At 39.6% G+C, this 25,563-nt stretch overlaps 1 protein-coding gene and 1 pseudogene across 1 annotated transcript in view; one reads left to right on the top strand and one right to left on the bottom strand.

The window, feature by feature from the left end:
* The window catches only part of LOC127674798 (bile salt sulfotransferase 2-like), a 41,266-nt gene extending 36,838 nt beyond the window's left edge, over positions 1–4,428 (top strand). The window contains exons 6-7 of the mRNA XM_052170526.1: positions 175–352; positions 4,270–4,428. Of these exons, the coding sequence (XP_052026486.1) occupies positions 175–352; positions 4,270–4,382 (291 nt within the window). The 3' untranslated portion in view covers positions 4,383–4,428. The remainder of the gene's footprint in view (positions 1–174; positions 353–4,269) is intronic.
* An 8,768-nt stretch (positions 4,429–13,196) lies between these two features.
* Positions 13,197–15,080, bottom strand: LOC127667671 (etoposide-induced protein 2.4 homolog; annotated as a pseudogene).
* Between the last annotated feature and the right edge of the window lie 10,483 nt (positions 15,081–25,563).

Raw genomic sequence — 25,563 nt, 5'->3', positions numbered from 1 at the left:
TCCTCCCTTTGTTCCATTGCCTTTTCTTGTCCAAACCCCATTCATCCTCTCTCGTTTTCTGATGCCTTTTCTGCATATCCCTTTTCTCACCCCCAATCTACAGATCCCTTCTTTGCACCTGTTCTCTCAGTGATCTTTGTTTATAATCCTCATTTCTGTTTCATCTTCTTTTAGGATACAAAGGGAACCATAAAGAAGATCTGTGACTTCCTAGGGAAAAAATTAGGGCCAGATGAACTGGAAATGGTCCTCAAGTACAGCTCCTTCCAAGCCATGAAAGAAAACAACATGTCCAATTTTAGTCTTGCCAAGAATGATTTCAGTACTAATGACATAAACCTTATGAGAAAAGGTAAAGAGATTATCTACCTCCAGAATATGTCAGAACATGTGAAAGAGTTGTGGTGCCAATGAATCTCTAAGAGGTTGTTGGCAATACGGTGAGACTCAGTGTTCATCACTGATAGCTTCTCATAGTCATTGGAGGAGAATCTTTTTATGGACAAGATGTGGGCTTCAGACACTCTGAAAGGTTGATTTATTCTGAGAGATTTCTTGGGATTGGATATGGTCATATCTAATAACTTCAATGAAGAAAAAATGAGTAAAATATTCATGTTACTATAAGGCATTGCAAAGTTCCCTGTAACATAATTGTCAACTCTAAAATATAAAAAAAAAATGTATTGCAGTAGACCAAAGATTTATCTTAGGTGATAACCATAGAACCATAAAAATTACATTAACAGCTGGGAAAGATGCTGAACAGGCCAAGAGTAGACCCTCAAAAGGACTAGAAAATTCTGTAGTTTTAAAATCTGATGATACTTGTCAAGGTAAAAAAGTATATGAACATAAGTCCATGTCATTAAATACTTAAAGGAATGAAGTAGCTCTGTTAATAGCAAAAGAATAAGGACATGACAAGGAACAGATTTAGCAGAAAAATATCAGAGCAGATGGAAGAGAATTTAAACAAAATTCTATAAGGACAACTATTATTTCTGCTTTTGCAGTAAGATTATTCTAGTATGAGACCACATTTAGTTTGAATCTCTTCCAAATATACATACTATTTGTCAAGTTTATGCTACTTTAATTTCATGACCCCTTTCATCTTTCAGAATTATATCTCCTAGAAGAGGAATTTCAATCCTCTCCTTTCCAGTGTCACCTCTCTCTAATCTGGAAGCAGATTGTCTGTGTGGTTTCATAAATGTACAGTTAAGGAGTGACTTTGCCAAAATGAGTCAAACCTTGTACCTCACCCAGATCTAATTAGGTAATGATAGATGGAACTCAGAGGGGAAGATAAAAGGTGTCAGTCATCAGATATTTAACAATTAATAAAAACATGGATATAAATGAATAAAGTCAAGATTTATGGGTTTAATTTCCTTTTACCAATAATTAAAATGTTTCACACTTTACATTCAGACCTCCTCAACCCCAGAGAGTGAGATTAAGATAGTAACAATATAAGGATATCAGGAGTTTTCACAGATGAAATGAAGTCAAAGTAGTTACCAGATTGTATTTAATCCCACTACCCACTTGCTTCATTACTTCTTTATAGAGGGTGATAAAATGGATATGTCTGGAAACAATTTTGAAAGTAAAAGTATATAAAGATAATATTTGTCTTCTCAATTCCTCTATCATATTGGTGACAATTTTAATTATAAATGATAAGAAAATCTAAGAAAAAGACTAAAACCAATTTCATTATTTACCAATAAATAACCGAATTCCCTAAATCATAAAGCTTAAAAAGCTATATTAAGTGTGAGGCTTGCCTTATCCAGGAGGAATTCATTACACCTATTTTCCCATATCCTTTAATGGTTCTTCTCTTAATACACAAGTAAAATATCTTTTATTGCCCCTGTAGAACTGCTCTGTCAGCTTTACCCTAGAGACACAATCAGTCAAGTCGGTAAGATGACTCTGGATTTAACCTCCAAGTAATCCTTTTCCAAATGCAATTATAGTCATTGTAAGTCCATAGTTAGACACTGCAGGAAATACATCTATTCACCCTCATTCAGCCACTGTTTGGTTGACAGGAAATTCATGAATGCAATTACACAATCAAGACATGTGTAGGAAATATCTTCTGGCAAACCTCAAAAGTCCCAGTCCTCATTACTTCACAGTGTATGTTTACTGGTTACAATACTTGGGTCATTAATCATTTTAACTGGTATCTTCAGAAGATGTTAATCAGAGACACAAAGGGAAGATGACCTAAGGACAGAAAAGAAGCAGGCCATCTGCAGTCAAAACAAAGCAAAACAAAACAAAACAAAACAAACAAACAAACAAAAAAAAACAAAGATAAAAATCTAGACAACACCCTGGTGTGAGAACTCTAGTCTTAAGAACTATGAGGAAGTTCCTTTTCTTTCTTTTTGTAATTTTTTTCTATTTTGATGGTTATTTTCCTTATTTACATTCCAAATGTTATCTCATTTCCAGGTCTGCCCTCTGAAACCCCCTAATTCTACCCCCCCTCCCCTGCCTCTTTGAGAGTTCTCCCCCACCTTCCCCTGCCTTCCAACCCTGGAATTCCCATACACTCCCACACAAACACCACTTGTTAAGGTTATCCTACCATCTGACACACAAGAGTTTGGAAATATTTTTGGAAAGTAGGAATGAAAATAAATGTACTTTTACAAGCTGCACAGAATTTTGACATAGCTGAATTAGAACTCCATTTGTGTACCTCCAAAGAGGTGGTTTTCTCAGATGTACTGATTTATTTCATTGAGAAGACATTTCAGATTTGTTGAGTTTCTTATAATACAAGCTCTCTCTGGACTAGCTTATCAGGATCCAGGTATGCTGTGGAAAACAATAAGATAATATGTTCTAATAATGAAGAAAATAAGGAACCTGAGAGTAGCAATGAATATTAATAGATACCCATATTATTAGCCACTTTTATACTTATATCAATTAATGTTGTATTATTTGATTATACTGTATCAGTGGTTTATATTTTTATGAATTCTCCAAATTTTCTTTAATGTAGACCTGGCTAAATTTAAATTAACTCATGTGATGGTATAGAAAGAAAGTAATGTGATTAAAAAAGCATGACTTCTATTGACAATATTTTGGATTCAATACACATCCATCACTATCACACTGGGTAACATCTCAAAGACTAATTTTTCACCATCAGCAAAATAGAAGTCATGCCTCTACCTTTCTCGAGTATTCATTTACAAATACTTAAGAAAATATCCCACACTCAGTATAACCTACATGTCTCGCACTCTTTGCAAAATGAAACATTTAGTAAATTCAGAAACACTTTCTTTTTAAATATTTTAGATGCATATTCTGTGTGTATATTCAAAGCAGAAATGCATGGAACACTTGGCAATGCCACAGCTAGGACATAAAGCAAGGGTGGCACCAGCTGAGAGGTAAATGGAGGAAAGATATAATGAGAAGGTTACAATGTGATTAATAAGGAGACAAAGAGCAAGATGTAATTATATGAAAGATAGTAGCCCTCTCCCGCGTAGGAAGACGCAACACACCATGAATAGTTGGACAATTTCTAAGGCTCAAACTAAAGACCGTCTGGAATGGAGTGGTGAAAACCAATGTATGGTCAGAGGATACAGTGCTGCAAAGGACAGGAACTGGTATTATACAGATCTTCATGCATCACAAAACACTATGAGTGAGTGAAAGAGAAGTCCTGCAATGTTCTCAGCTGGGAGTGGTTGGTTCCCTTATATCTACTGGGAAGATCAAGACACCTGAAATGCTGCTCATAACTGAGTATATCTGCAACACTCAAGTGAATCCACATATAAACATAAGTAGAAAGTATTTTAAGATATTAATTAAAAGTTGCTAGCCTACACTGAAGAACTTCTATAAGTAAATACTAAAATGTAGACAGAACAATTGAAGTTCGTTAGGATCATTGCTCTTGATAAACACTGTTGAGTTGGTTAGCGTGATGGGAACATGTTTGATGGGAAGCAGCAATAATCTAGATATATAAAAAGTCAAGCCAGTGTTGCTGCTGTCAGATTGTGTAGCATATAGGTAGGGAGAGGAAAAGATGGGATATAATTTCCACAGAGGGAGAAGTCTGTATATAAGATTTCAGGGCTTAATGAGGTTTATGCACAAAGTGGTAGTTTGATTTAATAACTTTGTGTGAGAGCATTTGATGACAGGAGCTAGAGCAGTGTTATGACCATTATTAAGTCACCTATGTAGCTGCTTCACATTTTCTAGGTACAACTGGGGACTGGAAGAATCACTTCACGGTGGCCCAAGCTGAAGTCTTTGATAAAGTATTCCAGGAGAAAATGGCTGGTTTCCCTCCAGGGATGTTCCCATGGGAATAAGTTTTCAAAACTTTTAAATATATAAACACTGATGTTTATTGTTCCTATTTTCAGTATCTGTATAACTGAGTGTGGTTATAGAATAAATCCTGTTGTAGAATTGTGTTGATGATTTTTTTTAAACATAGTGTTACTAATACTAGTAGTAGCAACAGGTGGTGATTGTGGTAGTGGTGGTGGTGTGTATACATTTCTGTTTGTAGTGCCTTCAGAGGGCTGAATAGTGTATTTATTCTGAGGTATATGCAACTGCATGTAGCTGTAAACTTTCTGCTTTGGGTCCTAGGAACTGATCTTAGGACCTCTACCTAATCAATGCAGCACTATTAATCTCTCCACTTTTGAGAGTCATCCCTCAGCCTAGAATCATGGAGTCTTGAGTCATCAAATATTTGCTACTTTTATTACTGTTTTGTTATATATTGTCACCAAATTCCAATTTACTTCAAAGAATTCCAGCTTTAAAACATTTTATTTTCATTTAAATTAGTTGCTTATTTGGGAATTTATTAACTGAGGTCTAACATGGCAAAAGTTTATGAATGCAATGCTATGAAAATAAATATTACTCAGAATTTGTGTACTTACCATACTTTGCAGGAATACCAACTTGATTATTTGCTGAAGAAGCATGTATGTATATCCTTTTTATGGATATTTTCTTAATTTACATTTCAAAGGTTTCTCCTTTCCAGGTGTCCCCTTTAGAATCCCTCTAATCCATACCTCTCCCCATGCCTCTACAAGGGTGCTTGCATAACCACCCACCCACTCCTCTCTCCCTGCCCTGGCATTCCACTACCCTGGGGTATGGAACACTTTCAGGCCTAAGGGCCAGTTATCCCACAGATGCCAACAAGGCCATCTTATGCCACATATGGAGCCTGAGCCATGGGTCCTTCTATGTGTACTCTTTGGTTGGTGGTCCAGACCCTGATAGCTCTAGGGGTGTCTTTCCTGTTGACTCTTTGGCTCCCTACATGGAGCTGAAACCTCCCTCAGCATCTTCAGTGCCTTCTACAATTCCTTCATCAGGGACCCAGCACTCAATCCAATGGCTGACTGCAAGCATCTGCCTCAGTATTTGTCACACTCTGTTAAAGCCTTTCAGAATACAGCCATATCAGACTCCTGTCAGCAAGCACCTTCCTACATCCACAATAGTTTCTGGTTTGGAGACTGTATATGGAATGGCTAATATCCACTGATCAGTGAGTGCATACCATGTGTATTCTTTTGTGACTGACTTACCTCACTCTGGATGATATTTTCGAGATACATTCATTTGTCCATGAATTTCATGAAGCCATTATTTTTTTTATATATTTTTATTTTCTATATTCTTTGTTTACATTCCAAATGATTTCCCCTTTCTCGGATGCCCCCTCCCCATATGTGCCATAAACCTCCCTCCTTTTTCTCTGTCCTTATATTCCCTTCCCATGCTAGATCAATCCTTTACAGGATCAGGAGCCTCTCCATACTTCTACATGGGAGTCATTTGTTATGCAATTTGTGCCTTGGGTATTCAGGGCTTCTGGGTTAATTAATATCCACTTATCAGAGATTGCATTCCATGTGGATTCATTTGTGATTGGGCTACCTCACTTAGGATGATATTTTCCAGATCAAACCATTTGCCTAAAAATTTTGTGAATTCATTGTTTCTAATTGCTGAGTAGTATTCCATTGTGTAAATATACCACATTTTCTGTATCCATTCCTCCTTTGAGGGGCATCTGTGTTCTTTCCAGCTTCTGGCTATTATAAATAAGGCTGCTATGAACATAATGGAGCATGTGTCTTTATGGCATGCCAGGGAATCCTTTGGGTATATGCCCAGGAGAGGTATAACAGGGTCCTCCGGAAGTCTCATGTCCTATTTTCTGAGGAACCTCCAAACTGATTTCCACAGTGGTTGTACCATCTTACAGCCCCACCAGCAGTGGAGGTGTGTTCCTCTTTCTCCACATCCTCGCCAACACCTGCTGTCTCCTTAGTTTTTGACCTTAGCCATTCTGACTGGTGTAAGGTGAAATCTCAGGGAGGTTTTGATCTGCATTTCCCTAATGACGAATGATGTTGAACACTTCTTAAGGTGCCTCTCGGCCATCCGAATTTCTTCAGGTGAAAATTCTTTGTTAAGATCTGTACCCAATTTTTTAATAGGGTTATTTGGTTCCTTGGGGTCTAACTTCTTGAGTTCTTTGTATATATTGGATATTAGCCCTCTATCAGATGTAGGGTTGGTGAATATCCTTTCCCAATTTGATGGTTGCCGTTTTGTCCTTTTAACGTTGTCCTTTGCCTTACAGAAACTTTGTAATTTTATGAGGTCCCATTTGTCAATTCTTGATCTTAAAGCATAAGCTATTGGTTATCTGTTCAGGAACATTTCCCCTGTGCCCATGTCCTCAAGGGTCTTCCCCAGTTTCTTTTCTATTAGTTTCAGTGTGTCTGGATTTACATGGAGGTCCTTGATCCACATGGAGTGAAGTTTAGTACATGGAGATAAGAATGGATCAATTCGCATTCTTCTGCATGCTGACCTTCAATTGATCCAGCACCGTTGTTGAAAAGGCTATCTTTTTTCCACTGGATGTTTTTGGCTCCTTTGTCGAAGATCAAGTGACCATAGGTGTGTGGATTCATTTCTGGATCTTCTATTCTATTCCATTGGTCCACTTGTCTGTCACTGTGCCAATACCATGCAGTTTTTAACACTATTGCTCTGTAGTATTGCTTGAAGTCAGGGATACTGATTCCCCCACAATTTCTTTTGTTGTTGAGAATAGTTTTAGCTCTCCTGGGTTTTTTGTTGTTCCAGATGAATTTGAGAATTGCTTTTTCTAACTCTGTGAAGAACTGAGTTGGGATTTTGATGGGGATTGCATTGAATCTGTAGATCACTTTTGGCAAGATGGCCATTTTAACTATATTAATCCTGCCAATCCACGAGCATGGCAGATTTTTCCATTTTTCTGAGGTCTTCTTCGATTTCCTTCTTCAGAGACCTGAAGTTCTTATTGTGTAGATCTTTCACTTGTTTGGTTAGAGTCACACCAAGATACTTTATATTGTTTGTGGCTATTTTGAAGGGTGTCATTTCCCTAACTTCTTTCTCAGCCTGCTTATCCTTTGAGTATAGGAAGTATACTGATTTGCTTGAGTTGATTTTATAACCAGCCACTTTGCTGAAGTTGTTTATCAGATGTAGGAGTTCTCTGGTGGAGGTTTTCAGGTCACTTAAGTAGACTATCATGTCATCTGCAAATAGTGATAATTTGACTTCTTCCTTTCAAATTTGTATCCCCAATTTGTATCAAGATATGGAGAGAGAGGACAGCCTTGTCGAGGCCCTGATTTTAGTGGGATTGCTTCAAGTTTCTGTCCATTTAGTTTGATGTTGGCTACCGGTTTGCTGTATATTGCTTTAATGATGTTTAGGTATGGGCCTTGAATTCCTGTTCTTTCCAAGACTTTTAGCATGAAAGGATGCTAAATTTTGTCAAATGCTTTTTCTGCATCTAATGAGATGATCATATGGTTTTTTCTTTGAGTTTGTTTATGTAGTGGATTGCATTGATGGATTTCCTTATATTGAACCATCCCTACATCCCTGGGATGAAGCCTACTTGATCATGTTGGATGATCATTTTGATGTGTTCTTGGATTCGGTTGGCAAGAATTTTATTAAGTATTTTTGCATCAATATTCATAAGAGAAATTGGCCTGAAGTTCTCTTTCTTTTTTGGATCTTTGTGTGGTTTTGGTATCAGCGTAATTGTGGCTTCATAGAATGAGTTTGGTAGAGTTCCTTCTGTTTCTATTTTGTGGAATAGTTTGAAGAGTATTGGTGTTAGGTCTTCTATGAAGGTCTGATAGAACTCTGCACTGAAGCCATCTATTCCTGTGCTTTTTTTTTTTTTTTTTTGGTTGGGAGACTTTCTATGACCCTTTTTATTTCTTCAGGTCTTATGGGACTGTTTAGTTGATCTATTTGATCCTGATTTAGTTTTGGTGTTGGATATCTGTCTAGGAAACTGTCCATTTCCTCCAGATTCTCTAATTGTGTTGAGTATAGATGTTTAGATGTTTAGTATTACAGTGTGAAAATGTACCACATATTCGGTATCCACTCCTCTGTTGATATTTTCCTTATTTACATTTGAAATGTTATGCTCTTTCCTTGTTTCCCCACCATAACCTCCCTATCCCATCCCCCCTCACCCAGGTCATTATCCCACCTATGCTCATTACAATGTCCTGGTATTCCCCTACATTGGGGCAACAAGAATTCACAGACCAAGGGTCTCTCCAGGCCATCCTCTCCTACATATGCAACTGGACCCATGGTTACTCTTTAGTTAGTTGTTTAATACATGGGAGCTCTGGAGGTACTTGTTGCTTCATATTGTTATTCTTCCTATGGGGCTGAAACCCATTCAGCTCCTTGGGTCCTTTCTCAAGCGCCCCCATTTTGGACTTTGTTCTCAGTCCAATTTTTGGTTGAGATCATCCACCTCTGTATTTGTCAGGAACTGGCAGAGCCTTTCAGGAGATAGATATATCAGGTTCCTGTCAGCAAGAACTTGTTGACCTCCACAATAGTGTCTGGGATTGCTAACTGTATATAGGATAGATACCCAGGTTGGGCCGTATCTATACTGTCTTTTCTTCAGTCCCTGCTCCATACTTTGTCTCTGTTACACTGACCATTAGAATTTTGTTTCGCCATATAAGAACCAAAGTATCCACACTTTGGTCTTCCTTGTTCTAGAGCCTCATGTGAATTACATCCTGGGTATTCCAAGTTTCTGATCTAATATTCAATTTTCAGTGAGTGTATATCCTGTGTGTTCTTATGTGTTTGGATTATGTCACTCAGCATGATATTTTCTAGTTCCATCCATTTTCCTGAGAATTTCATGAATTCATCAGGGTTTTTTTTAATTGGAAATTTTTTATTGAAAAATGAAGTAAAAACATTTTATGATAAAATTGAAGATTTACATGTAAAATATTTTTATAAAATTGGAAAAAGAAAAAGAGGTTAAAATTGACAATTTTCATAAAAAATTAAAGAGTAAAATGGTAGATATGAAAATATTACTAAATTAATTGAAAAGGAAGTAGAATTGTTTTATGATAGAATTAAAAATTTATGTGGAAAATATTTCTGATAAAATTGTAGAAAAATATAGAATAATATGTTAAAAATAAAGATTATCATGGAAAATTACACAGATAAATGGTAGGTAGAAAACATTTCTAAGTTGACTGACAGTGGAATTATAAACGTTTTCTGATAAAATTGAAGATTTACATGGAAATATTTCTGATAAAATTGGGGAAATATATACAGAAATGTTAAAATTTACTATTTCATGGAAAATTATACAGATAAAATGGTAGGCATAAAATATTTCTAAGTTGATTGAAAGTGGAATTATAAACATTTTCTAATAAACTAGCCATTTGCCTAAGAATTTCATGATTGGGTAGTTTTTAATAGATAAGTAGTAATTGTTTGTGCAAATGTGCCACATTTTTCAGTATCCATTCCACTTTTGAAGGACATCTGAGTTCTCTCCAGCTTCTGGCTATTATACATAAGGCTGCTATGAACATAGTGGCCCATGTGTTCTAATTACACGTTGGAGCATGTTTTGGGAACATGTCCAGTAGGTGTATAGGTGGATTCTTAGGTAGTGCTATGTCAGATTTTCTGAGTAACTTCCAGACTGATTTCCAGACCTGTTGTAAAAGTTTACAATCCCACCAATAGACAAGGAGGGTTCCTCTTTCCTACATCCTCACCAGCATCTGCTGACACCTGAGTTTTTGTGCTTAGCCATTCTGATTGGTATGAGGTGGAAACTCAGGATTGTTTTGATTTGCATTTCCATGATGACTAAGGATGTTGAACATTTCTTCATGTGCTTCTCAGCCATTTGGTATTCCTCAGTTGAGAATTCTTTCTTTAGCATTGTATCCAGTTTTTAATAGGGTTATTTGGTTCTCAAGTGTCTAACTTTTTGAGTTCTTTGTATATATTACATATTAGTCCTCCATCAGATGTAGGCTTGGCAAAGATCCTTTCCCAATCTGTTGGTTATCATTTTTTCCCAGGCAGGTTTAGGTGACTCAAAGTGAACATGCAGGCCAAGAGGAAAGGTGAGGGGTGTGGGATCATGGATAGGTAAATGTTTGGCCATAGGGACTTTTTCCATTTACCAGACTGTTGGCAGTATGTGTAAAGGTCCCTTAAAATCCACATTCAAAGTCATCGAAGTACACATTAGGGGGTTATTGGATTACTCATACTGGCACCCCAAAAATAATTCAATATCCAAAAATGTCTGACAGGTTAGAGGCCTAAGTCTTCACGAAAGCCCACTACTAGCTACACAGTAAGTCCCAGACTTACTGTCAAAGCTTCCTTATCAGAGGCCTAGGGGTTTCTTAAAGAGCTGCAAGATCCCAGAGGGGGAGGGGAGCGAGAGAAGCCTTCTAGGAGTATGGTCACCCAAGAGTAGATGTTTTATCTCATATGTCAACTAGGAGGCAGTTCATAAGGACCATTGGCTGTGAAATGTCCACAACGTAATCCCCAGAATAAAGCTGTCCAGGCCCTATCGGGAAATTAGAGGATCTTCTGTTGGCTGGAGAAATTCTTTATCAATTAATATGCCCATTGTGTGTTTGTGAGATTCCACACTCAGGTATCAGGTAATATGGAACTGAGTGGTCAGCAAAGGCCCATTTGACTGTGTCAAATGTAACAGACAAGGCCTCTGGCAGGTCACAAGTGCCATGGACCCAGTTTTTAGGGTGAAAGGAGCAGAGCTACGGAGCAGATCAGGAAGGGCAGCAAGTGAAAAGAAAAACCAGTAAGATAAGCATTACAACAGGACTACAGCCAGTGCTGAGGCTGAAGTAGCTTTAATTTTTCCATCCTCAAGAAAAACACAGTGGAAGCTCCAAGCTCAAGAACTCTGCCCTGGGACCATGCAGAAGGGAAGGAATGGGGGCTTACCATATCTGAGCTAGCACGTGTTGATCTCTTGTGGTAGCTGCGGTGGAATGCAAACCTAGAGAGTTTCTAGATCCAAGTCACAAGGCACAAATGAGATTATAAAAAGATAAAGAGGAAAAGAATATGTTATATGGGGTATGTTGTGAGGTGTTGGGGATGAGGATGCCTCAGTAGGCCCATGCCAAGACATCCCTTCCCTCTGAAGTACCACACAATTGTTTGTATACTATAGAATGGAGTTTATTTAGGACATGTGGAGGGGAGTTAAGGGGGTAGTAGATGCAGAGAAAAGCAGAGAGAGAGAGAGAGTAAAGAGGCCAGCCATGAATACTTGGAGAGAGACGGGAAGGGAATGGTTAGGGAGGAGAAGACAAGAGGACAAGAGCCGAGAGAGAGAGAGAGAGAGAGAGAGAGAGAGAGAGAGAGAGAGAGAGAGAGAGAGAGAGAGAAGAGAGAGAAAAGAGAATAAGAAGATAAGGGGGGGGGTAAGAAGTCCCTGTTATAGTGGGCCTGTTCTATGTGCCTGTTACCAGGTAACTGTGGGGATAGGCATACCTGGCTATCTCCAGGTAACATGGGGGTAGAGCTTAGATAGAATCCAAACAGAAAGAGGAAAAATGTCTATATTTAATTCTTTAAGGATTTTTGTGTTTCTCCTTTGAGGGCTTCTACCAGTTTACCTGTGTTCTGTACTCTTTTTTAATGGGAAAACAGCTCACATTTAATTGTGATATTTCAAAATTGTACAAGTTTTTTTTTTTTACATCTGTCCTCTCACCCCATGTGTTGACTCTTAAAATGACAGGAAAGCATCACCAATCACAGGTCTGATGGTTTAGTAAGTTTACTCCCTCAGTTCCTATATAAAACACACAGTATTCCTTAAAACACCACTCTGAACTGGCAGTTGCCAACAATATATTTTATCTTTAGAGTTAAGAAGTTCAGGTTCTCTGAGCACACTACGATGCAGTGGCAATTATCCAGAACTGGTGCCATCCTGTAGCTGGGGAACTTTAAATGTACCAGTGGGAAAAAAATCTGTTTCTCCTACAAAGGGTCGAATGAACATGACTCCTCAAAACCTGACCTGTGTGGCTGAGGTCTATCTATCCCAACACCTCTGCTCCATTTCCCCCACCCCATTCTTTCCTTTCATGCAGCAGAGCAATAGATAACAAAACAGGCCTGAGTTACTAGAAAACAAAACAGTCATGGCTGTAGGAAGTGACTGGGAGCAACTGGGATGCTCCTTTACCTCTCACATACAATTTATTTGCTTCACATAAAACCAGTCACAACAAATTCATAAAATACAACAGCTAAAATTACAAAGCCCATTCATCCTGAAGTGCTAGAAGGCAGGAGGAAGTAGTATGACACATGGAAAGGGGGAAAGAATACTCAAGTCAGGGAAGGCACAGGAGATGGGAACTGCCAAAACAAAAACACTGGAAAACTCTGGTCCTTCCAGACTTAGGGCGGTGATAAAAAGCCACATATTGGGAGTCAACAGGATTCCAATTCAAAGACAAGGGAATTTACAAAGGGTCCTTGGCAGTGAGTCTTGCCATCCACTGAAGGGGTTGGAAAATAGAGAAGAGAGTTGCCACATCCTTTACACAGCTCCACCTGCCCCTTTGAAAGCAGGACTCAGTGGCTTGCAGCATCTTTCAATTTGGCAGGAGAAGGATATGTTGAAGGAAATTTCTCTGCAGAAAATGAGCTGCTCAGAGCTGACTGCAGGTAGATGGTCTTATGGAAAAGTCTGTTGCTTAAAAAGACCACCAAGGAAAAGAGGTGCAACTGGAAAAGGTATGCTCTTCCATTACTCTTTGCTTCATTGGCACTGATGAGGAATAAAGGAAATAGGATATAAAAGAGGCAGCCACCGATATGGTAGGATTGCATTACGATGAAGAAAGCCAAGGGTAAGCTCAATGTCATAAGGCCAATTCCTCTCTATGTTTGAAAATAGTTTGTGCATTTCAATCCCTTTGTTGAACCAATGGTACTCAAAGCAGTACAGTGAGTAGAGAAGAGATATATGCAGTAGACAAGCTGATCCTCAAGATGAATGGAGAAGAGACCCACAAACATCCCCTGAATAAGGAAAAGTGGCTGTAGCAAAAGGTTGACAAGCATGTCAACAATTATTTTTCTGAAACTGGGGATTGGATGAGGTTTCCTCCCTGATACCTCAAATGCAAGATTAGCTATATCTTGAAACCAAATGGCATTTACAACTTTGCAAAGCACAAACAGGGGGAGCACTCAAAGAACACTGAAAATTGATGTGAGGAAGAATTCCAGCCATGACCAAACATTTCCATGTAATGATGGATCACCAATAACCTGGACTGTTACTGATTGAAGCACAGAGATATACACTTAATAAAACAAAAGGAGAATGAACCAGAATGCTCCACCGTTCCAAGCACAACACTAAAACATTTGGCTAACAATATATGGCTTGCCCTCATGCTCCTGCTCTAGACTCAGTTGTCTCCTATTGGCCAAGAGGCTACTTGCACTTCTTTGACACAGCTCTTTTCCTTATTGTTATGAGCATCTAGCTTTGAAATGTACAGATGCCTCAGAAGGTGTCTTTGATTTACCTGCCAAGAGCCTGCAGAAAGGTTTGACACTGTCAACCATCTGGTCGCTGCCTATGCTACCAATTCCAGAGAGAGGGAATCACCCCCAAATCAGTAATCATGGAGGGACCCCTAAACCCTACTGCCATATATACAGCCCTGGCATTCCACCACTGAGGCTCAGTTCACCTGTTCTACACATGGCTGCCTGCTCTACCCCTGCACTCAGAGAGACAGGGCTGCCCCACTCCTATATTTCTTAAGGGAGTTATTTATCTCTTTCATAAATCTTCTGTCAGTATCATGAGATGTGATTTTAAATCCAAATCTTGCTTTTCTGAAGTTTTGGAATATTCTGGGTTTCCTGTAATGAAAGAACTGGTTTACAATGATTCCATATAGTCTTGGTTTCTGTTGGTAGGGTTCTTGTGGTTGTCTTTAGCCATCTGGTTATCTCTGGTGGTAGTTGGTCCTGCTGTCTCATGCAGGATCTTGTCCTTCCTGTGGGTCTGTAAGTCTGTTCCAGCACTTCCAGGAGTTCAGCTCTGTCCTGAATGGACCTGTGTACAGAGGGCTTTGGAGCAGTCGTTGCTCCAGGTGCAAATTCTAATCAAACCAAATCTAGAGTCCAGATTTCACTTAATGGTCTTTATATTTTATGCTCTGACTGAATAACTCATCAAGGTTTGATTATTCAATGAATTTTTCCAACCAAGTTTGCAAAGTTTTTCAACAATCCTCCCAAAAACCCATAATCATATCTGTCACAACAATACTGATTGCTGATGTCAGGTTATTTTAGTTATCATTACTATTGCTGTGTTATTGATTTTGTTCAGTGATGCAGGAGTTACCTATCAAGTTCAAGTACCTGGGTTTGCTCCTCAGCTCTAAAAAAAGATAAGATTACTATTTCAGACTGTAGTGTTAAATATTTACCATCTTTTACCGGGGTTTCTGTCTGCCTTTGGTAGGATAGTTCCTGGATGAAAGACACACTCAGCCTTTATATTTTAATATGGCTTAAATAGCACAAAACCTGGGTAGCTGCTTACCCTCCATGCTGTTAGAATCTACTTCATTATACATAACCCCAAGTTATTACTGTCTACTATGTTTATCTAGGCTGTTATTAGCACCCATTAGGCAGAGAATTGACCATGATATTATGGCTCAGCTAACCCAAGGTGGCCTTTTCTTTCTCTCTCCTGCATGTTATTCTTCTTCCTCATGGTCCAAAGCCTGAGAAACCCTAATCCCTCCTATGCCTCTTTTGCACAATGACTGGCTGTTGGCATCTTTATTTACCAACCACAACTAACTGGGGATAGAGTCACCAAGTGTTTTACATGCAGTCCCTCTCATCTTTGTGGAAATGAGTCCTAGAGGAACCAAATTAGCATTGGAATACAAGAAGCATTAGGTAAATTCTTCTACATCTGTGATGAAATACTATTACCAAAGCAACTGGAGGAAGAAACAGTTTATTTGGTTTATACTGATTTAATTGTTTTTCCCTGTATTTTTAAAAGGGATTTACTTTTTCCTCTTTAAGGGCTTCAACCTGTTTACCTGTGATGTTCTCTATTTCTTGAAGTTATTTGTCTGGTAATTAAAGGACACTATTATCTTCTTGAGATAGGATTTTAGGTAAGTATCCTGGTTTTCAAGTGTATTGGTCAATCCAGGGCTTGCTCTGATGGAAGAACTGGGTTCTGATAGTGTAAATATTAGAAGGTGTAAGTATTCTTACTTTCTCCAGTCATTTACCAATAGGAGAGCACTGCTTGTCCTAATTATTTCTCCATCACTATTAACGGCTAATCTCTAATATTACAGAGTAAAAAAATAAGACTTTACATCCCAGAGGAGAATGAAATGATAAATTTTAGAGACACACATGAAATAATAGTAGATAACCCTAGTTTTATCTGGATTTTATGTCTCATTTAAATATTTGACACAACTGGAATACTGCTTCATCATTTTTAATCTTTCTATGTATTTGAAATATTAAAGAGACATTTATGCTACCTTAATATATTTTGTGGGTGCTATCATTGAGGTATGTATGTGAACTTCAGAGGACAACTTGTAGTAGCTGGTTCTTGCCTTCCATCATGTTGATGCTAATATTGAACTTATTTCCTCAGGTTTGTTGTCAAGTACCTTTTATTCATTCTTTATTATTGAAAAAGGAAGTATAAACATTTTATGATAAAATTGAACAATTACATGGAAACTATTTCTGACAAAATTGAATAAATGCAAAGAAAACACATCAAAATGGGCAATTTTCATGTAAACTTAAACAGTAAAATGTGAGACATAAAAACATTGCAAAATTGATTAACAATGGAGGTAGAAACATTTTATGATAGAATTGAAGAATTACATGGAAAACATTTCTTTTTTTTTCTTTTAATTAGATATATTCTCTTTTTTTTTTATTCGATATAATTTATTTACATTTCAAATGATTTCCCCTTTTCTAGCCCCCCCACTCCCCGAAAGTCCCGCAAACCCCCTTCTCTTCCCCTGTCCTCCCATCCATCCCTTCCCACTTCCCCATTCTGGTTTTGCTGAATACTGTTTCACTGAGTCTTTCCAGAACCAGGGGCCACTCCTCCTTTCTTCTTATACCTCATTTGATGTGTGGATTATGTTTTGGGTATTCCAGTTTTCTAGGTTAATATCCACTTATTAGTGAGTGCATACCATGATTCACCTTTTGAGTCTGGGTTATCTCACTTAGTATGATATTCTCTAGCTCCATCCATTTGCCTAAGAATTTCATAAATTCATTGTTTCTAATGGCTGAATAGTACTCCATTGTGTAGATGTACCACATTTTTTGCACCCACTCTTCTGTTGAGGGATACCTGGGTTCTTTCCAGCATCTGGGAATTACAAATAGGGCTGCTATGAACATAGTAGAACATGTATCCTTATTACATGGTGGGGAGTCTTCTGGGTATATGCCCAGGAGGGGTATAGCAGGATCTTCTGGAAGTGAGGTACCCAGTTTTCGGAGGAACCGCCAGACTGATTTCCAGAGTGGTTGTACCAATTTGCAACCCCACCAGCAGTGGAGGAGTGTTCCTCTTTCTCCACACCCTCTCCAACACCTGCTGTCTCCTGAATTTTTAATCTTAGCCATTCTGACTAGTGTAAGATGAAATCTTAGGGTTGTTTTGATTTGCATTTCCCTAATGACTAATGAAGTTGAGCATTTTTTAAGATGTTTCTCCGCCATCCGAAGTTCTTCAGGTGAGAATTCTTTGTTTAACTCTGTACCCAATTTTTAATAGGGTTGTTTGGTTTTCTGGAGTCTAACTTCTTGAGTTCTTTATATATATTGGATATTAGCCCTCTATCTGATGTAGGATTGGTGAAGATCTTTTCCCAATTTGTTGGTTGCCGATTTGTCCTCTTGATGGTGTCCTTTGCCTTACAAAAACTTTGTAATTTTATGAGGTCCCATTTGTCAATTCTTGCTCTTATAGCATACGCTATTGGTGTTCTGTTCAGAAACTTTCTCCCTGTACCAATGTCCTCAAGGGTCTTCCCCAATTTCTTTTCTATTAGCTTCAGAGTGTCTGGCTTTATGTGGAGGTCCTTGATCCATTTGGATTTGAGCTTAGTACAAGGAGACAAGGATGGATCAATTCGCATTCTTCTGCATGCTGACCTCCAGTTGAACCAGCACCATTTGTTGAAAAGGCTATCTTTTTTCCATTGGATGTTTTCAGCCTCTTTGTCGAGGATCAAGTGGCCATAGGTGTGTGGGTTCATTTCAGGATCTTCAATCCTGTTCCATTGATCCTCCTGCCTGTCACTGTACCAATACCATGCAGTTTTTAACACTCTTGTTCTGTAGTATTGCTTGAGGTCAGGGATACTGATTCCCCCAGATTTTCTTTTGTTGCTGAGAATAGTTTTAGCTATCCTGGGTTTTTTGTTGTTCCAGATGAATTTGATAATTGCTCTTTCTAACTCTGTGAAGAATTGAGTTGGGATTTTGATGGGTATTGCATTGAATCTGTATAGTGCTTTAGGCAAAATGGCCATTTTAACTATATTGATTCTACCGATCCAGGAGCATGGGAGGTTTTCCCATTTTTTGAGGTCTTCTTCCATTTCCTTCTTCAGAGTCTTGAAGTTCTTGTCATACAGATCTTTCACATGTTTGGTAAGAGTCACCCCAAGATACTTTATACTGTTTGTGGCTATTGTGAAGGGGGTCATTTCCCTAATTTCTTTCTCAGCCTGCTTATCCTTTGAGTATAGGAAGGCCACTGATTTGCTTGAGTTGATTTTATAACCTGCCACTTTGCTGAAGTTGTTTATCAGCTGTAGGAGCTCTCTAGTGGAGTTCTTTGGGTCACTTAGGTAGACGATCATGTCGTCTGCAAATAATGATAGTTTGACTTCTTCCTTTCCAATTTGTATCCCTTTGACCTCCTTATGTTGTCGAATTGCCCGAGCTAGTACCTCAAGTACAATATTGAAAAGATAAGGAGAAAGGGGGCAGCCTTGTCTGGTCCCTGATTTCAGTGGGATTGCTTCAAGTTTCTCTCCATTTAGTTTGATGCTGGCTACCGGTTTGCTGTATATTGCTTTTACTATGTTTAGGTATGGGCCTTGAATTCCTGTTCTCTCCAAGACTTTAAGCATGAAGGGATGCTGAATTTTGTCAAATGCTTTTTCAGCATCCAATGAAATGACCATGTGGTTTTGTTCTTTGAGTTTGTTTATGTAGTGGATTGTATTGATGGATTTCCGTATATTGAACCAACCCTGCATTCCCGGGATAAAGCCTACTTGATCATGGTGGATGATCGTTTGGATGTGTTCTTGGATTCGGTTGGCAAGAATTTTATTGAGTATCTTTGCATCGATGTTCATAAGGGAAATTGGTCTGAAGTTCTCTTTCTTTGTTGGATCTTTTTGTGGCTTTGGTATCAGCGCAATTGTGGCTTCGTAGAAGGAATTGGGTAGTGTTCCTTCTGTTTCTATTTTGTGGAATAGTTTGAAGAGTATTGGTGTTAACTCTTCTTTGAAGGTCTGGTAGAATTCTGCACTGAAGCCATCTGGTCCTGTGCTTTTTTTGGTTGGAAGACTTTCTATGACTCCTTCTATTACTTTAGGCATTATGGGACTGTTTAGATGGTCTAGTTGGTCCTGATTTAATTTTGGTATTTGGTATCTGTCAAGGAAATTGTCCATTTCCTCCAGATTCTCCAGTTGTGTTGAGTATAGGCTCTTGTAGTAGGATCTGATGATTTTTTGGATTTCCTCAGTTTCCGTTGTTATATCTCCCTTTTCATTTCTAAGTTTGTTAATTTGGATACTTTCTCTGTGCCCTTTGGTCATTCTGGCTAAGGGTTTATCTATCTTGTTGATTTTCTCAAAGAACCAGCTCCTGGTATTGTTGATTTTTTGTATGGTTCTCTTTGTTTCTACTTGATTGATTTCGGCCCTGAGTTTCATGATTTCCTGCCTTCTACTCCTCCTGGGCAAAATAGCTTCTTTTTGTTCTAAGGCGTTCAGGTGTGTCATTAAGCTGGTAATGTATGCTCTCTCCATTTTCTTTTTGGAGGCACTCAGGGCTATGAGTTTTCCTCTTAGCACTGCTTTCATTGTGTCCCATAGGTTTGGGTATGTTGTGTTTTAATTTTCATTGTGTTCTAAACAGTCTTTAATTTCTTTCTTTATTTCTTCCTTGACCAAGGTATCATTGAGTAGAGTATTGTTCAGTTTCCACGTGTATGTGGGCTTTCTGTTGTTTCTGTTGCTATTGAAGACCACTTTTACTCCATAGTGATCAGATAGGAGGCATGGGATTAGTTCGATCTTCTTATATTTGTTGAGGTCTGTCTTGTGACCAGTTATATGGTCGATTTTGGAGAAGGTACCATGAGGTGCTGAGAAAAAGGTATATTCTTTTGTTTTAGGATAGAATGTTCTATATATATCTGTTAAATCTAATTGGTCCAAAGCTTCAATTAGTTTCATTGTGTCCCTGTTTAGTTTCTGTTTTCCTGATCGGTCCATTGAGGAAAGTGCAGTGTTGAAGTCACCCACAATTATTGTGTTAAGTGCAATGTGTGCTTTTAGTTTTAATAAAGTTTCTTTTACGAAAGAGGGTGCCCTTGCATTTGGTGCATAGATGTTCAGGATTGACAGTTCTTCTTTTTGTATTTTTCCTTTGACCAGCAAGAAGTGTCCCTCAGGGTCTCTTTTGATGACTTTGGGTTGAAAGTCAATTTTATCTGATATTAAAATGGCTACTCCAGCTTGTTTCCTGAGACCATTTGCTTGTAAAATTGTCTTCCAGCCTTTTACTCTAAGGTAGTGTTTGTCTTTGACCCTGAGGTGTGTTTCCTGTAAGCAGCAAAATGTAGGGTCCTATTTACGTATCCATTCAGTTAGTCTGTGTCTTTTTATTGGGGCATTAAGTCCGTTGATGTTAAGAGATATTAAGGAATAGTGATTGTTACTTCCTATCATTTTTGGCCTTATTTTTTAAATTTGAATGCTTAACTTCTTTTGGGTTTGATGAAAGGTTACTATCTTGCTTTTTCCAGGGTGAAGTTTCCCTCCTTGTATTGGTGTTGTCCTCCTATTATCCTTTTTAGGGCCGGGTTTGTGGATAGATATTGGGTAAACTTGGTTTTGTCATGAAATATCTTAGTTTCTCCATCTATGGTGATTGAGAGTTTTGCTGGATATAGTAGTTTTGGTTGGCATTTGTGTTCTCTTAGAGTCTGCATGAGATCTGCCCAGGACCTTCTAGCCTTCATAGTCTCAGGTGAAAAGTCTGCTGTGATTCTGATAGGTCTTCCTTTATATGTTACTTGGCCTTTTTCTCTTACTGCCTTTAGTATTCTTTCTTTGTTTAGAACATTTGGTGTTTTGATTATTATGTGACGGGAAGTATTTCTGTTCTGGTCCAGTCTGTTTGGAGTTCTGTAGGCTTCTTTTATATTCATGGGCATCTCTCTCTTTAGGTTAGGGAAGTTTTCTTCCATAATTTTATTGAAGATGTTTGCTGGCCCTTTAAGTTGTAAATCTTCACTCTCATCTATGCCTATGATCCTTAGGTTTGGTCTTCTCATTGTGTCCTGGATTTCCTGGATATTTTGGGTTACAAGCTTTTTGCATTTTGCATTTTCTTTAACTGTTGAGTCCATGGTTTCTATGGAATCTTCAGCATCTGAGATTCTTTCTTCTATCTCTTGTATTCTGTTGTTGATATTTGCATCTCTGTCCCCTGATTTCTTCCCAAGGCTTTCTATCTCCAAAGTTGTCTCCCTTTGAGTTTTCTTAGTTGTTTCTACTTCTGATTTTAGATCCTGGATGGTTTTGCTTAGCTCCTTCACTTACATGTTTGTGTTTTCCTGTAATTCTTTAAGAGATTTTTGTGTTTCCTCTTTCATGAGCTCAGCCTGTTGACCAAAGTTCTCCTGTATTTCTTTAAGAGATTTTTGTGTTTCGTCTTTCATGACCTCAGCCTGTTGAGCAAAGTTCTCCTGTATTTCTTTAAGTGTTTTTTGCATTTCCTCCTTGTTGGCTTTTGTATTCTCCTGGATTTCTTTCAATGATTTTTGTGTTTCCCTTGCAAGGGCTTCTAACTTTTGATCCATTTTCTCCTGAATTTCTTTATGTATGACCTTCATGTGTTCCTGTACCAGCATCATGACCAGTGATTTTAAATCCAAATCTTGTTTTACTGGTGTGCTGGGGTATCCAGGACATGTTGGTAGAGGAGAATTGGGTTCAGATGTTGCCATATTGCCTTGATTTCTGTTAGTGACGTTCCTGCGTTTGCCTTTTGCCATCTAGTTCTCACTGGTGTTAGTTTATCTTCTCAGTGCTGGACTCACCAGTGCAAGCTGCCCCTTCCCAGTTGGCCTCTGGTGCACAGCTTACCTCCTGCACTGCTTGTAGACAGTGTGCTGCTGCCCAGGCTGTTCAGATCCCAAAGCAGGCACCCGAAGGCTCCCGCTGGGGCCCGCTGGATTCACTGGAGCACACTGACTTCTCCCAGCTGGCCGCCCGGAAGCCCAGCTAGCCACTTGCAGGACTAGGAGATGTAATGCTGCCGCCCAGACTGATCTGGATCCGGAAGCGGAGAGAGTAGAGCTAAGGGCTTCTGCCTGAGGCCTTGCCCCAGATTGTGTCTGTGGAGCAGATGGAGCCCGTGTGCACTCCCAGGGAGTGCCGACGGTGTATGCTACTGTGACCTCCCCTGTGTTCCGCTCACTCCGCTGGGCAGCCGATCCGCCAACCAGGCTGTCGCACACAAGGTTAGCCTGGCCGCCCAGTCCCTGAGTCCAGGCAAAAGCCTGGGAGGCCAAGGTCCTAGCAAAGTTCCCCTAGGGCTATGACTGTTAATTGGGTCTGCCAGGTGACTAGGATGGCGGGCGTGCGCGCCCGCGCTCCCTGAAAGCGCTGGGAGAGTCTGCTTTGCTAACAATCACCTGGGCGGGTTGACTCACAGATGGCCCACCAAGCCGCCCAGTTCTTGGGGTCAGTCCTGTGCCTTTTGGGGCCTGGACCCCTGCTTTGTTAGCCTTAGGCTATGCCTGTTACAGGTCTGCCCGCCTGAGCTCTCTGTCTTCCTGCAGGCAAAATGGCGGCGGCGCGCTCGCAGGCCTGTGCAAAAAAACCTCCTGCCTGGGTTGGCACCCCGATGGCCCCCTGACCCGCCCAGGGCCTGGGTGCAGGCCAACGCCCGTCGGGCTCAGACCACCGTGGTGTTGGCCTCGGATTATGTTTGTGTACCTCAGTCCGATCCGTGGAGTATGGAACCAAGATGGATGCGCCTCTCCTGACTGGTGGGAGGCCGAGTTCTGAAGTGGCCTCCTTGCAGGAAAGGCACCGCACAACTGCAGCTGCTTACTGCCCAGCTGGTCAGCGGAGGTCAGTGGTCGTGGGCGCAGGGCCTAACTGGTCCCTGTGACGCCTTGGTTCCACTGCTGATGGCCCTTCAGCTGGAGCAGCCACTGCTGCCGCGGCCGCTGCCCTTTTTTTTTTTTATTCGATATAATTTATTTACATTTCAAATGATTTCCCCTTTTCTAGCCCCCCCACTCCCCGAAAGTCCCGCAAACCCCCTTCTCTTCCCCTGTCCTCCCACCCACCCCTTCCCACTTCCCCGTTCTGGTTTTGCTGAATACTGTTTCACTGAGTCTTTCCAGAACCAGGGGCCACTCCTCCTTTCTTCTTGTACCTCATTTGATGTGTGGATTATGTTTTGGGTATTCCAGTTTTCTAGGTTAATATCCATTTATTAGTGAGTGCATACCATGATTCACCTTTTGAGTCTGGGTTATCTCACTTAGTATGATATTCTCTAGCTCCATCCATTTGCCTAAGAATTTCATAAATTCATTGTTTCTAATGGCTGAATAGTACTCCATTGTGTAGATATACCACATTTTTTGCATCCACTCTTCTGTTGAGGGATACCTGGGTTCTTTCCAGCATCTGGCAATTACAAATAGGGCTGCTATGAACATAGTAGAACATGTATCCTTATTACATGGTGGGGAGTCTTCTGGGTATATGCCCAGGAGTGGTATAGCAGGATCTTCTGGAAGTAAGGTGCCCAGTTTTCGGAGGAACCGCCAGACTGATTTCCAGAGTGGTTGTACCAATTTGCAACCCCACCAGCAGTGGAGGAGTGTTCCTCTTTCTCCACACCCTCTCCAACACCTGCTGTCTCCTGAATTTTTAATCTTAGCCATTCTGACTGGTGTAAGATGAAATCTTAGGGTTGTTTTGATTTGCATTTCCCTAATGACTAATGAAGTTGAGCATTTTTTAAGATGTTTCTCCGCCATCCGAAGTTCTTCAGGTGAGAATTCTTTGTTTAACTCTGTACCCCATTTTTTAATAGGGTTGTTTGGTTTTCTGGAGTCTAACTTCTTGAGTTCTTTATATATATTGGATATTAGCCCTCTATCTGATGTAGGATTGGTGAAGATCTTTTCCCAATTTGTTGGTTGCCGATTTGTCCTCTTGATTGTGTCCTTTGCCTTACAGAAACTTTGTAATTTTATGAGGTCCCATTTGTCAATTCTTGCTCTTAGAGCATACGCTATTGGTGTTCTGTTCAGAAACTTTCTCTCTGTACCGATGTCCTCAAGGGTCTTCCCCAATTTCTTTTCTATTAGCTTCAGAGTGTCTGGCTTTATGTGGAGGTCCTTGATCCATTTGGATTTGAGCTTAGTACAAGGAGACAAGGATGGATCAATTCGCATTCTTCTGCATGCTGACCTCCAGTTGAACCAGCACCATTTGTTGAAAAGGCTATCTTTTTTCCATTGGATGTTTTCAGCCTCTTTGTCGAGGATCAAGTGGCCATAGGTGTGTGGGTTCATTTCAGGATCTTCAATCCTGTTCCATTGATCCTCCTGCCTGTCACTGTACCAATACCATGCAGTTTTTAACACTATTGCTCTGTAGTATTGCTTGAGGCCAGGGATACTGATTCCCCCAGATTTTCTTTTGTTGCTGAGAATAGTTTTAGCTATCCTGGGTTTTTTGTTGTTCCAGATGAATTTGATAATTGCTCTTTCTAACTCTGTGAAGAATTGAGTTGGGATTTTGATGGGTATTGCATTGAATCTGTATAGTGCTTTAGGCAAAATGGCCATTTTAACTATATTGATTCTACCGATCCAGGAGCATGGGAGGTTTTCCCATTTTTTGAGGTCTTCTTCCATTTCCTTCTTCAGAGTCTTGAAGTTCTTGTCATACAGATCTTTCACATGTTTGGTAAGGGTCACCCCAAGATACTTTATACTGTTTGTGGCTATTGTGAAGGGGGTCATTTCCCTAATTTCTTTCTCAGCCTGCTTATCCTTTGAGTATAGGAAGGCCACTGATTTGCTTGAGTTGATTTTATAACCTGCCACTTTGCTGAAGTTGTTTATCAGCTGTAGGAGCTCTCTAGTGGAGTTCTTTTGGTCACTTAGGTAGACGATCATGTCGTCTGCAAATAATGATAGTTTGACTTCTTCCTTTCCAATTTGTATCCCTTTGATCTCCTTATGTTGTCGAATTGCCCGAGCTAGTACCTCAAGTACAATATTGAAAAGATAAGGAGAAAGGGGGCAGCCTTGTCTGGTCCCTGATTTCAGTGGGATTGCTTCAAGTTTCTCTCCATTTAGTTTGATGCTGGCTACCGGTTTGCTGTATATTGCTTTTACTATGTTTAGGTATGGGCCTTGAATTCCTGTTCTCTCGAAGACTTTAAGCATGAAGGGATGCTGAATTTTGTCAAATGCTTTTTCAGCATCCAATGAAATGACCATGTGGTTTTGTTCTTTGAGTTTGTTTATGTAGTGGATTGTATTGATGGATTTCCGTATATTGAACCAACCCTGCATTCCCGGGATAAAGCCTACTTGATCATGGTGGATGATCGTTTGGATGTGTTCTTGGACTCGGTTGGCAAGGATTTTATTGAGTATTTTTGCATCGATGTTCATAAGGGAAATTGGTTCCCATTTCTTTTAAAATTGTAGAAACA

Source organism: Apodemus sylvaticus, chromosome 1, assembly GCF_947179515.1.
Source record: "Apodemus sylvaticus chromosome 1, mApoSyl1.1, whole genome shotgun sequence".
Taxonomy (NCBI): Eukaryota; Metazoa; Chordata; class Mammalia; order Rodentia; family Muridae; genus Apodemus; species Apodemus sylvaticus.
Note: the sequence above shows the minus strand (reverse complement) of the source record. Positions and strands in the feature narration are given on the sequence as shown.